Source organism: Sorex araneus, chromosome 2, assembly GCF_027595985.1.
Source record: "Sorex araneus isolate mSorAra2 chromosome 2, mSorAra2.pri, whole genome shotgun sequence".
Taxonomy (NCBI): Eukaryota; Metazoa; Chordata; class Mammalia; order Eulipotyphla; family Soricidae; genus Sorex; species Sorex araneus.
Window position 1 is genome coordinate 115233766 of NC_073303.1, and position 15100 is coordinate 115248865.

A 15100-nucleotide genomic window follows, 5' to 3' on the forward strand; every position below is an offset into this window, starting at 1 on the left:
TCTATTTCCATTAATAGCATGTCCTATAAAGATATTATATGTCCATATTTAAGTGTTAGTGATGAATATCATGTTCATTTTAATCAAGAAGTGAGTTCTTGGGGCCGGAGCGATAGCACAGCGGGTAGGGCGTTTGCCTTGCACGCGGCCGACCTGGGTTCGATCCCCGGCATCCCATATGGTCCCCCAAGCACTGCCAGGAGTAATTCCTGAGTGCAAAGCCAGGAGTAACCCCTGAGCATCGCTGGGTGTGACCCAAAAAGCAAAAAAAAAAAAAAAAAAAAAAAGAAGTGAGTTCTTATTCTAATTAGTGAAGATGGATTTATCAAAACATAAAAACAAAGAAAGGTGACCAAAAGCCCACAGATGTAGCAGGAAATCATTTCATCTAAAAATAATATAGGGATTGGAGTGATAGCACAGCAGGTAAGGTGTTTGCCTTGCATGTGGCTGAACCAGGTTCGATTACCAGCATCCCATATGGTCCCCTGAACACTGCCAGGAGTAACTCCTGAGTGCAGAGCTAGGAGTAACCCCTGTGCATCACTGGGTGTGAACCCAAAAAGCAAATAAATAAATAAATAAAAACAAAAATAAGAATAATTTAATGTAATTATTAGTTTTTCCCTGCTGTGAATAATGAGTAAAGAGAGGCTGCTAAAATCTCAGGGCAAAGACGAATGCAGACGTTACTAGCGCCTGCTCCAGCAAATCGATGATCAACAGGAAGACAGTGATACAGTGACAGTGATTAGTTTTTCTACTGATTGTTGACAGAGGTGGATAGAAAAAGGATGTTATTTTTTGTGTATACCTATAAGATAAAATTGAAACAGGAAGAGAAATTTGCAAAAGTTATAGAAACTGATACTAGGAGAGTCGGTCTATGTTAGTCTGGCAGAGTTATTCAGAGTTTTATAAACATAAAGATTGTAGTAAAGCTCTAACTCAAAGTATAGTTAATTTTCCTTTATAGTCTTTACATAGTACATAAATATTGTACTGTCAGTTGCTATAACACTCAGAATTATACTTTATGTTGGGCCAGGCAGTAAACACGGGCAATAGAAAATTTGTAAAGTTATTTCTGCCAACACAAATTATAAAATCTAAGATAAAATTAGTTTATTAAGGATATATAATTATACTTCAACCTTATATATATATATTTATTAATCATATATATATTTATCAAAGGTTAAAAAAACTTTTCACACATATAAGTGATATTTTCCATCAAATCTACCCTTAATATACATTATGCAAAACAAAGTATACAAAACAAATTGAGGTTGTCAGATGTTTATTAATTTGGAATGCCAGAATATTTATGAATAAATCACAGTATTGAACTTGAGTTAGAAGTTCATTTTGTTGTGCATGCCTTACCAGTACAAAAATAACATTTTTGTGACAAAGATTTAAAGTATTGTTGTTTGGAAGCACCTTAAAATCATAAAGTTAAAATAAAACTCACCTCATTCTTGAAAGATTATCTCATCAGTAGCATTATCAGTTGAATAGTTGTCAGTTTTGAAATAAGAATACACCTAACTACTCTAATCTTGAACAATGATGAGTGATGAGAGTAATACATCTTTGTTGATTATCATCACTGTCAATTTATTGTTGTTGCTGAGAGTTCTAAGTTTAGTATTTTAATTATAATCATTTATTACCATTTTATGAACATTAGGAAAGCAGAGCATTTGTTAGCCACTCTACTAAACTTGATATACTTTTGTGATGTGAGAGAGCATGTGCACATTAAAATATTGTGTCATTTAGAAAAAAGTAACCAGAAATCTGTAAAATTTGACTTTTTCAAACACTCAGGAGAGACTTTCTCTTCCTCCATCCTTCCTCCTCCCTCCCTCCTCTCTTTCTTTCTTTCTCTCTCTCTTTCTTTTTTCCTCTCTCTTTCTTTCTCTCTTCCTTTTTTATTTCTTTCTTTCTTTCCTTTTCTCTCTCTCTTTCTCTGTTTCTTTCTCTTTCTCTTTTTCTTTCCTTCTTTCTTTTCTTCTTTCTTTTCTTTCTTCTTTCCTTCTTTCTTTCTTTCTTTCTTTCTTTCTTTCTTTCTTTCTTTCTTTCTTTCTTTCTTTCTTTCTTTCTTTCTTTCTTTCTTTCTTCCTTCCCTTCCCTTCTCGTGTCTTTTCTTTACTTTTTCTTTTATTTGTGATGGTGCTAGTTACATGGAAATTTTGTGCTCTGGCTTTTTTCACAAATTATTTTCTACTTCTTGATACATCGAACCCCAACTTACACCTCTGAGTCCAGATTTATTTTATTAGAAAATCAGGCATAAAATCTAGTACATTCCCAATGTGAATTATATGTTTCCATTTTTCTAATGATTTAATTGCTGTATAAAGCTAGTATCTTTTGTTTCTTAACATATATTTCACAAACGCCTAGGTTAGTCCATATTACTCTTTTTGCAATGATTCCTTCCTCTTTAAAAGCAACACTTAAAAATGCTTTCATAATGGGCCAGGTGGTATTTGGGTGTTGCTGACCACATAGGCCTTTATCCAATGTTAATTTTTAGTTTTAAAACTTTTAAAAATGTATAATATAGTTCACTGAGCACAGAGCCAGGAGTTAGCTTGAGTTAGTTAGTAAGTTGCTCCCAAAATACATCCCCTGTTTCCATCCAAAAAGAAAAAATTACTATAAGAAAAACCTCAATTTAATAATTGGAATATTTGGCTTTGTATCTGGTAACTTACAGAAAAATACCCCACTTGAAATTATGCTGTTTGCTACTTGAGAATTCTCATTAATCCAGACTGAAAGAAGCCCAAGAAAGTCAAAGCAAAGGAAGTCAGAGCAAACCCTCAATTTCTATGTTTCTGGGAATGAGGAGCAGTAGCTTCTGGCTTGCTACCCAGTTCTGGGTGGGGCATTGCTCATTGCCGTTTGCTCAATAAATTTGTCCCAATTCATGTAAAAATATGTAGAACAGCCCGATAAGCATGCTCTGTAGGCCAAGATTCCCAACAGAAAGGAAAATTGATGTTCCTGTTTTTTGAATCACCAATTAAGGACTTGTTGCACCTCAAACTGCAATACTGGTCGGATCCAAAAAGTGTGTTCAATAAAAATGTTTTCTTAAGGAAATCATGAAGTAAAAGTAGATTAGAGTCTACTTTGATGACACTCCAGAAATCTTAGCATGCCAAACCCCTTTGCATTTGCTACCACTTTGCAATACTTGATCTTTTTGAACATTTTCTTTTCATAGAAATGCTCTCATTCCATGGCTCCCGAGAAACTTATTCTTAGATGGCACATATCAGACCCTAAATCTTGGCTTTCCTCAGTCCTTCTCATTTACCAGCTGGTATAATTTAGCTTACTTTTCTGGGTGTTTTCATTCACTTTATGAATATCAGCTATTGTCTTTGTAAATTCAAAATCTAAATTGTCATCAGTAGCTACTGCTTTCCAGGCTAGAACATTGATTGGTGTAGCCTATGTTGTGAATTACAGACCTGCCATCAAAAAATTTACCATTAAATTTAATTTTATCCTCATATATTAAAAACAGTATTTTTGAGACTGAAAAAGCATAAAACAGTCCAAATCTATCAGCTTTTCCTTTAGTTTAAATTTAATTCACATGGATCATGGTTTGTATCATGAAACAATAGTTTACTTACTGACTTATATCCTAAGAGACACCCACATAGAAATATTTCATTTGATAGAAGATTAAGTTAATTTCGATAGCTAAAAAAATAACTGAGAGTGAATAAAACTGTTTTTTACTTAACTATATAATTCCACAGTATCATTTTATGATGCTATTATTGTTACTGCAGATAGTCACATACAGCATTATTATAATACTTCGCTTCTGAGTAGAATTGATATAAGTATTTTAGAAGTTTAGCATGGTACAACATTACTATTTATATACTTGAAAATAGGTGATCTCATTGACAGAAATGCATTGTATACCTTAGGATATAGTAATCATATTAATAACCAAAAATAGAAAAAAATTAAAGTATACCCTAAGATGATATTTCAATTGTTTTCATCTTCTAGCACCCTGTGGAAGTCGATCAACAGGTTCAGAAGGCACAGTTCTATCACCAACCTATCCAAAAAATTACAGCGTGGGCCATAATTGTGTTTATTCAATAGCAGTTCCCAAGGAGTTTGGTAAGTAATATTTATTTTATCACATCTCATTTGGATCCAGATATGTTATTGAGAACTCTTAGATTTTTTATATTTTAAATGAAGATATATACTATTCATAAACACCTTTATTCTATAAATTTTTAAGATGGTAGCTTTGTAACAATAAAATATTGAGGTCATTTTACTCAATCTGAATTAACAGTCAAGTACACAGGTGAACAACAATATAAAAAAATGAAAACAGGATTGTTTTTAATTTTTTAAAATAAGTACAGCCAGCAACCTTGCAAGTGCCTTTCTATAAGAATGATGTAAAATGCAAAATCATCCAAGCAGAAAACAAAGTTTGCTCTGCAAAATATGCATTAAGTCAAATATCAAAAATTTTTAAATGATGAAAAGGATATACAAACCGTCATTTTAGCTGAATACCTTATTCACCCATTTTCAGGAAGGATGGATTTATTTTGAACAGACTAGTGTTGGGGATAGCGATGATGATGAATGGATCGGAGGGGCTATAGGAGCTCCTCTTGCCAGCCAAAAACTGACACTGGCACTGACAAGGCAAAGTGCTCTTGGCTGCCTTCACATCTTTCTGTCCGCAAGTTGAAGTCACTCATTTCTAACGCTTTGGGAATGGAGACCAGCCGAATCTAACTCTGGGGGAGTGCTGTTTATGAGTGGGGATGTCCAAGAATATGGATTAGTTGGAATATGGGACCAAGACTAGAGGCAAGTTCAGAATTCTAAAATTTAGATTCACACCACCATGCTGATGGTGAACAATTTCCTGTAGCTCGAATGATTGTTGAGGTCTGGAAGAAAGACCAAACACTTGATCTAAAAGGACTAGAATTTTATCATCTGAAGATTTTTGAATCAGATCTTGACATAATGTTTCTGCTGCTGTATAAAATAAGCTGATGCTTTCAGTCCAATTTCTTATAACCAGATACTGCCTAGATATCCTCCTCGTCTCTGCTGAAACAAATCCACAGTCTTTAACTATCTTGAGAGAACATTGCCATCAGACATGAAACACTAACCCTTGCATTTTAACCTTGAAATAGAACCATGATGTTAGCATTAGCAAGGTGCTATGTCCATACTTTGTTAAAATAGTTCTTCCTTGTGCACTGTTTTATTGAAACAAGGGTGAATCCTTTGTGAAGAGAATGGCAGTTTAGAAAGTAAAACATCATCCACATAATTAGTTTCTTTTTTCCCATTTGTGCCAAAGAGAGTGTTCGCTTCCCTTGCCAGAAGGTTTTATAGCTTTAACTGCTAAAATTATTACATGTTTGCTGACAAAATCCTAGTACTGATGGTTCAGAAGACTGTATGGCTATATAAATTCTTTCTAGACGGCAATAATTTGTTCTATTATACTCAGCTCTTAGGGTGCCATTTGGCCCAAAGAATAAGAAATAAGAAAAGTTAGTCACTCTTTGTGGTACATGGACTGACACCTGGAAATATTTTAGAATAAGTTATTTATGTTCTAAAAGAGAAGAAGCACAGGTGATCATAAACAAAAATTGTATGTTAAATTATTTCAAAATTAAATTTTTATTTTACTGTATTTTAGGAAATATGTTCACAATAGTGATAATGATGAATTTGTGTTGTGAAACCCCTTGTGTTTTCTTTTTTGATTTTACTACACTTTAGGTAACATGGTCATGATAGAGATAATGATGATTTTGTATTCTAGAACCCTTTGACCAGTGTTCTTAAGACTCTCCTAGTCTGCCTCTTCCTTTCCATTCTCTCCCCATCACATTTCCTTTTGGCTCTCAAGAGACCGGGGTTTGTCCTCCATCAATACTGCCAATATTTCCATGCTCTTGTTTTCTTCCTCTATTTACCTTAGATAAGAAAAATCAGCTGGTATTTGTCCTTCTCCCTCTACCTATTTCAGTTAATAAGATGTCCTCCAGTTCTATCCAATTTGCAACACATTGCAGTTTCTTGTAGCTGCATAATATTCCACTGTGTATATCTACATCTATCAGATCTTTTTTATCTACTCATTCCTCATTGATCATTTGCATTATTTCCATATCCTGGCTATTATTAACCACTGACATGAAAGTCTTTAGTAAGCTGATGTCAGTTAATTTTAATTTTAATTGAAGAAAAATGAACCCAAGTTTTAAAACAAGTTCTTTAAGTTTGTGTATAAAATTAACTGTTCTTTGATTTTTAGTAAAGAAACTAATTTTCTGATATAATGTTGTGTCACTCTTTATTCCAAGCTGCAAATTAATCCAAATAATAATGCTATTTTAAGCCTGTCATATTGTATCTGGCTATAAGCAAATTATGTAACCCATTTGCAGTATTTTTATATGTATAAAAGTTTTATGCCTACTGAGTAATTTGGCAAAGTGAGAGTATAGATATAAAGCATCAGCATCTCAGCTATTCAGAGTCTGACTACAACTGAATTTGCTTATCTTTATTAGATTATTTAATTCAATGGTCTAAGCCTTACATTTCTTATCTTTGTAATATCACTGTCTCAGTGTCATCCCGTTGCTCATGGAATTGCTCGAGCAGGCACCAGTAGCATCTCCATTGTGAGACTTGTTACTGTTTTTGGCATATCAAATACGCCATGGGTAGCTTGCCAGCTCTGACATGGGGATGAGATACTCTCAGTAGCTTGCCAGGCTTTCCAAGAGGGGCAAAGGAATCAAACCCAGGTCAGCCTTGAGCAAGGCGAACGCCCTACCCGCTCTGCTTATGCTCCAGCCCCTTTGTAATATATATGTGAAAAATATTTACCTGAAAAGATTATTTTCTAAAAATTTATACCATGCATTTCTGTGACTGGTATAATAATAGATTTCTTGATGTTTTCTAATAGAAGTCTAGCAAAATTATATTCTGATCCTTGACTTCTTAGTCTACCTTCTAAATATTTTTTGTTTGTTTTCTGGGTCATAAATGGCAGTGCCCAGGGTTTACTGCTGGTACTATATTTGAAGATCACATTGGTTGGTTTGGGGCAGCAAATGGAGTGCCAGCAATTGAACAAAGGCCAGTTGCTTATAAAGCAAGTGCCTTATCTGTTGGACTCTCACTCTTCCCCATTCTCAGTATGCCATTTGTCTTGTACATGTTAGATAACAGGCAATAGTAATAGGTTCTAGCACAGAGGTTGGGCATTCGCCTTTCACGAGGCGGACCCGAGTTCGATTCCTCTGCCCCTCTCGGAGAGCCTGGCACGCTACCAGTGCATATTGGAGATGCCAAAAACAGTAACAATAAGTCTCTCAATGAGAGACATTACTGGTGCCCGCTTGAACAAATCAATGAGCAATAGGATGACAGTGACAATGACAGGAAATTATAAAAATTAAATTATTATATGCTTATCTGCCATGGATTAAAGAACTTTACTTTTTAAATAGCAGTTTCATAGATGTTAGTTAAAGTTAGATAACTCATTGGAATTACACTTTTATATAGGTTTCAGTTCTAAACTCTTTCTATAAGGACAGACATTACTTATAATTAACATTATTCATGATAATATGTTCAATCACTTGTACATGATTTTGTTTATACCTCATTGTCTTGAAATAATTTTTCTGGACATTTTCCCTCTAATATTGAAATAGATGACAGTTCTTTCAGATACATAGATGAGCTATTTGATTTCTTATGGGCCATGATTCTCCAAATTATTTCATTTATTTATGTTTGCTTAATAAAGAATTGAATTACTTTTACGTTAAATGTGCACATAATATGACTCAATTGGCTAAGAATTCTGGGCAGCTCTTTTGAATTAATAATCGAAAGAAATGATTCACTGTTAATAACCTGTTACCTGAATTAGTTTGTCATGGACAATTGCTGTTCGGAATTATCAGTCTTTCCCATTCTCTAACCAATGCTTTACTGAAATCCATCTCTCCTTTCATATTTCAAGGGATAATTTTCAAATGAGGATGTTTTAGTATCCTCCATAGCCTGCCATATCAAAAAACCCCAAACCTTCACAGCTTGCAACAATACATGGCATTAATGTCCTCACTGTGTTTTTTTCTCACGCGGAGCGGAAGAGCAGAAGTCACAGGCTAACTCGCACCTCTATCTTACTGCAGGACACAGGGAAGAAACCTTCCTTGTCTGTCTAACTTTTGGTGGCTCCAACTGTCCCACATGCTCCTGGTCTTGCAAACAGTTTAGACCTTTTCCACAGACCAATTTGTTTTATGTAGATCTCCCTCTTAATGCACACCCATTTTCTCTTTGTATGCCACTTAATCTCAGTTTAAGGCCTACACTAAGAATAATTTCATCTGTATTTCTTCTTTTTCCTTTAACTTTGAAAGATGAAATATGTGTGATTAACTTATAAATAAATCACCCCTTCGCTTGAGGTATCTTTTGTTCTGTATGATAAGATCCATCAATTTATTTTTTCCATCAATTGTATATTCTCTGATAGCACACATTGTGCAATAGTTTCACATTTCCTTCATTCTACAGACTTACTTTGTTTTGTTTCATTTCCTTGAGTTTCTTTAATTTTGTTGTGACTGGAGAAATCCCATCTTCTTTAACATATAAAATAGTATTATATTGTGTGTATGTAGGGATAGCACAGCAGAGCAATAGCACAAAGGGTAGGGTGTTTGCCTTGCATGCAGCCAACCCAGGTTTGATTCCTCCATCCCTCTCAGAGAGCCCGGCAAGCTACTGAGAGTAGCCTGCCCGCATGGTAGATCCTGGCAAGCTACCTGTGGCATATTTGATATGCCAAAAACAGTAACAAGTCTCACACAATGAAGACGTCACTGGTGCCCGCTCAAGCAAATCGATGGACAATGGGATGACAGTGCTACAGTGCATTGTGTGTACGTAGCTCATGTAACCCCAGACATCTGAGGGCATCACAGACCTGTTATTGTTCAATCTCGGGTGGCTGAACACCACTTGTCCCTCTAAGAAGTTGGAGGACGCCAACTGCTCATGGGTCTAGAGCAACTAGTTAGCCTGCCAGAGTCTCGTTTGTTATCAGAATTAACCAGACAAATTGCTCCACCAATTAAGAACGGCCATGCACCACCACCCACAAAATTGAGAAAGAGCTACCAATCTGTCAATCAACACAGCAGGTTGGGCATTTGCCTTGCACATAGCCAACCCAGTTTGATTCTTCCGCCCCTCTCAGAGAACCTGACAAGCTAATGCGCATATCCTGCCCACACAGCAAAGCCTGGCAAGGTACCCTTGGCGTATTCAATACGTCAAAAACAGTAACAACAAGTCTCACAATAGAGACATTACTGGTGCCCGCTTGACCAAATGGATGAGCAATGGGATGACAGTGATACAGTGATACAGTTATTATGTGTATGGATATATATAGCATGCCTTCTTTGTTCAATCATCTGTTGATGGTACTTGAATTATTCCTAGATTTAAACTACTATAAATAATTACTGTAGTAAACATTAGCATAAATAAAATATGTTGTTGATATTTTATTATCTTGTTATATGCTTACTGGAGCATATGTCAGTTTCATTTTTTACCTACTTTTCTTTTGGGGGGTGGAGCAGACGATGGTGTTTGGGCTATACCTGTCCATGCTCAGGGCCTTCTTGTAGCTCTGTGCTCAGTGATCACTTCAAGCAGAGCTTAGGGGTACACATGTGGTGCCAGAGATCAAATCTGGCTGTCCACATGCAAGGAATGTCTACTACCCTGTGTCCTATGTTTCAGGCCTCACTTTTGCCATTTGTTTTTTAGTAAATTTTACACTTAGTTCTAAAATAAATTCACTAATTTATAACCCCATCAATAATGTATATGGATTCCTTTTTCCCCAGAGCCTTGTCAGTTCTTGTTATTTTCGTAGCAAGCCATTCACATGCTCACACAAGTGTGAGGCAGTATCTCTTCTTAATACTGATTTTGATTTGACTGATAGCGATAATAAAGATCATTTCACATGTATCTTGACCATTTGTATATCCTCTTCAGAGAAGTATCTATTAAAATCTTCTGTGCGTTTTTTAAATTGTATTGTCATTCAGCATATGAGTTCTATGTATAAATGTCTTGGATATTCACTTCCTATCAGGTATGTGATATATAAATAAATTTTTCCATTAAGCAAGACATTATTTTTTTGTTTCCATTTTACTTTGTTGTAGGAGTTTCTACTAAGTATAGTACCAATTGTTTTTACTTTGCTATTACTTTGCTTTTACTTGCCTTGAGGTTGAATTGGAGGTCTCTCAAAGACACGACTAATGCTAATGCCTTGGAATGTTTCAACTATGCAAAATTCTAAGCGGGAGATTTTGAATTAATTTATTTCTATGCGAATGGAGGTTAATTTAGTTAGATTCTTTAGTGCATTTTCTAAACACCACTTGTTGAAAAAATTTCCCCTTGTCACTATTATCACTTTATATTTTTGATTTCTTTGCTATAGAGTAAATTTTGATAAATATATGGGTTTATTTCTGGGATTTCAATCTGTTACATTGATGCATGTTTGTAATTTTTGTTCCATTGGCATAAAATTTTTATTTTTCCCCTTTTCAATATAGTTTGATATCAGATAACACAATGTCTCCATTTCCCTCCAATACTCATAAAAATTATATTTGTCATATGATACTTTTATTAATATTTTTCAATATTAGTATTTTTGGTCTGCTTCTTTAAATATGTTATTGGAATTTTTATCCAAATCTAATTAGATTTTATATAATTTTGGTTTTATTACTACTAATTTTGACAATATTAAATCTCTTGGCCTGTTCTGTGTCTCATATTGCATCATCACCATTATTATTACTATTATTATTATTATTATTTGATTTGGGGCCACAACTAGCTGTGATTCAGGATTGCACCTGGCTCTGTGCTCAGGGTTTACTTCTAGCAGGACTCAGAGGACTATAAACAGTGCTAGAGCTTGAACCCTTATTGGCTGTGAGCAGAGCAAGTGACTTATCTGCTCTTCTATCTCTTCAGACTCTATTCTGTATGTTTTTTGAAAGTGCTTTGTAATTTTAATTACATAGGCCATTCATTTATTCACATTTATTCCTAAACATTCAATTTATTTTGGATGTAATTATTAGTAGGATTATTTTCTTCTTTCCATTTGCTGTTTGCATATAGGAACACAACAGATTTTGTATATTGGTTTTGCAGTCAGTTACTTTGCTCTACTATTATTATTAATAGCTTTTAATTGAGTCATAAAGTTTACATGTATATTATTTTCAGCTGTGAAGAATGATAGTTTCAATTTTTTGATTATTGTTTTTGTGTATCTAATTGTTCTCTATATGTTTAGTAATAGAGAAATAAAAGCAGTAAAGGTGAAAAGAAGTTCATCCCTAATTCACAAGTGCACAATTTCTCAACAAAATACGAGCAAGAAAATGTCAATGATATAATAAAAGAACCATACACAATAATGATAGATTTATTATAAAGATGTAAGAAAGGTATAGCAAAACATATGAAAATAATTTAATTTGATAAATTAAAATAAAATGATCAGTGGTGGTAAAACATTTTGACAATATTCAGCAACTATATAATACATGAAGTACCCTACCAAGTATGTATTGTATACAACCTAAACGTTCTTGATCTATAACATATAAAAAACTTTCAGTTTTTCCAGAATGATCTTATAATAATTTGTGTTCAACCATCCAGGTTGCATTATTTCCTCAAAACCCTACCACAAACATGATTCTTTTTATTTTACTTATTTTTTTAAGAAATATTTTATTGAACCACCGTGAAAAAAAGAAAAAAATACAAAGCTTTCAGGTTTGAGTCACAGTCAAATACTGATTAATCCACCATCCCTTCACCAGTGCACCCCTTCCACCACCAAGAACCCCAATACACCCCCCTCCCACCCCACCCCCCATCTAAGTAGCTAATGATATTCCCATTATTCTCTATATATATTGAGTACATTTCATATTTCCATACAGAACTCACTATTATTGATTGGAAATTTTCCCCAACAATCAGGACTGCTGAATAGGCATCATCTAATAATTTCTCTTCATTGCTAAGAGTGAAGACTTTAAGTTATAGGTTTCTCATATTTTAGCTCAGTTCACAGTCAAAATGGATGGCTGCAAGAATCCGCCCTGGTGCCAAAATGGGTTAGGAGACCTCAGGATCACAGTCAATAGGCGCGGAGGGTCTGTTTCTCATGCCGCGGCTCCTGGTTCATCTCTGGGCGGAAGGCGCACCGGGAACGTCCCCCCTCCCAGGACCACCTACAGGCTACGTCACTAAAGAAAGTCCTACCTCCTGGTGGAGGGGTCTTAGAGGGTGGCTCTTACCACGTGGCTGCTACCGCTGCCGCCATTTTCGCTCAGAAAAATGGGGTGGAGAGGGAAAAAAATCCCTCCCCGGGCTGCGCTAGGTTGTAGCTCGTGCCGCGGCTCCCGGTTCATCTCTGGGCGGAAGGCGCGAACATGATTCATTTTAAAGACAATATGCTTACTCTCCAAAATTACCCTTCATGAATTTTTGAACTCCTAATATGCATGAAATCCTTAGATGTCTTTTCTTAGATTGCTCAGTTAATCTATACAAATTTGTATTGGTGTAGCATCATCAATTCTTCGGCCATACATTACTGTCTATGCTGTTATACATAAGAGTTCATGCATTACTAAGAGTCTGTATGTTGTGATGGTAGAGACTTTCTAAAAAAAGGAATCATCATTTCATCAAACTTATATGACATATGTAATATTAAAAGTCATTTTCTTTCCTATATTTAATTGAGTTATTTTTCTTCAACGATGTAAAAACATATCTACAATATTGCCTCTGTGACTTGAGTTGTAATAAGATATTCTTAAATTTTGCTCTTTATCACAACATATTTATTTTAGAGGAGTGGGCAGGACTTTTCTCAGATGTACTCCTGGATTTGTACTTAGGGATAATTCCTGCCCAAATCAGGACCATATGTGGTGCAAGGAATTGTTACCCAGGCTGGCTGTAAGCAGGGTGAATATGTTACCCATTATACTATTTCTCTGGCTGGAGCGATAGCACAGCAGTTGGGTTTTCGCCTTTCACGCGGCCAACCCGTGTTCGATTCCTCCGCCCCTCTCGGAGAGCCCGGCAAGCTACCGAGAGTATTGCGCCCGCACGGCAGAGCCTGGCAAGCTACCCGTGCATATTGGATATGCCAAAAACAGTAACAATAAGTCTCTCCATGAGAGACGTTACTGGTGCCCGCTTGAACAAATCGATGAGCAATGGGATGACAGTGACAGGGATACTATTTCTCAGGCCCCACATTCTATTTAAAACCTTGATGAGTAGATAACTGTCATTGATATGAAGCATAAATGTAAATTTATATGTCACTATGGAGCCATACCTAGCTATGCTCAGGGCTTGCTCCTGACTGCATGGCAGGCTTGGGAACCATGTGGGGAACAGGAGATAGAACCCAGGTTGATTGGGTGCAAGGCAAATGTACCCATTATACCATCATTAATAATAAAATTTAGCATTTCATTTTTGTCGTATAAATGTTGAAGATTACACAGCAGAGATAATGCAATTTATTTTAATTTTATATCTTTCTAATTTGTAATTTTGTATTTTTCACATTCAAAATTTGTAATTTCATAGCTTTCACATTTTTCCCTTAAATTGATGATGTGTGAAAGCAGTCTTTAAGAATGTGCTCTCCTGGGGGCTGTAACAATAGTACAGTGGATACATTTTCCTTGCACCTGATCCACCTGGGTTTGATCTCCTGTACCTCACATAGTCCCCAAGCCTGCCATGTAGCATCAGGAACAAACCCCCCTGCACCCCACATGAGCTGCAACCTACCTTGCAGAATCAGAAGAAAGCCCTGAGCACAGCCAGGTGTGGGTCCAAAATGACAACAATAAAAAGAATGTTGTCTCTTGAGAATATAGACTAAAAAGGTAAACATAAAGTAAGAATAACATAAACTATTGAAAAAGATAGGGATAAATCTTCCTTTTTGAGGTAACTATACTGATATATACTATATACTAATATATAATTTAATATAATATACTAATATAATATTTACTAATGTAATTTTCACCTGCATATAAAATTACTATTTTTAAATAAATTACCATGAGATACAGTTACAAACTTACAGACTTGCGTGATTACATTTCATACAATGATCAAATATCCATCACTTTACCAGTGCCCATTCTCCACCATTGTTCCCAGTATCCCTCCCATGATCCCCACCCCCCTCCCAACCCTTGCCTCTGTGGGAGGCACATTCACTCTTGCTCTCTCCCTCCCTTTGGTAACTACTATTCTTATCTTTTATTTGAAACTGATAACCATACTTTACTCTGTATGTTTTCCTTTAAAAACCACTTCCAATTGAACATTTGCTTTTTAAAGGTGTTTATAAATGACCAATTTTATTTAACATATGATTTATGTTGCTACTTATCTTTATTCCTAATTCAGTTATTTATTGTTACTAATTTACTTCTATTTTACTGATAAATTTTTATGCGACTCTTTTTCTATGCTGATTAGATCAGTAAATCATTTTATTGGCATTCTGTTTTTCAAGTATGAAGCATTTAGTAATGAATGAGCCCTCATGGTCAATAAAGGCTTTTCTGTAGATAAAGCCTATGACATTTCATTTTTTAATAGTACAATTGTATCAAAATCAATGACCGGATTTTAAAAATATTGAATTTACCTATCTAACAATGACAAATTATGTTTATAAACTGTGTGTTTATTCAAAATTTATATTTATAATTTATCATTATTTGTTAGATGTAGAACAGTTGAAAAGAAAATGAAGCTCTTTCACATTTTAAAAATGAAGTTTATTTTGCTGTCAACATATAAGCATAAGTGTTAAATTTAAGTCAATAGCAAAGGA

General features: G+C 35.1%; 1 protein-coding gene across 2 annotated transcripts in view; it reads left to right on the top strand.

The window, feature by feature from the left end:
- Positions 1-15100, top strand: part of CSMD3 (CUB and Sushi multiple domains 3) — a 1180343-nt gene that overhangs the window by 928653 nt on the left and 236590 nt on the right. For both annotated transcript variants that reach the window (XM_004607658.2, XM_055125482.1), the window contains one exon: positions 4054-4170. In XM_004607658.2, coding sequence (XP_004607715.2) covers positions 4054-4170 — 117 coding nt within the window. The remainder of the gene's footprint in view (positions 1-4053; positions 4171-15100) is intronic.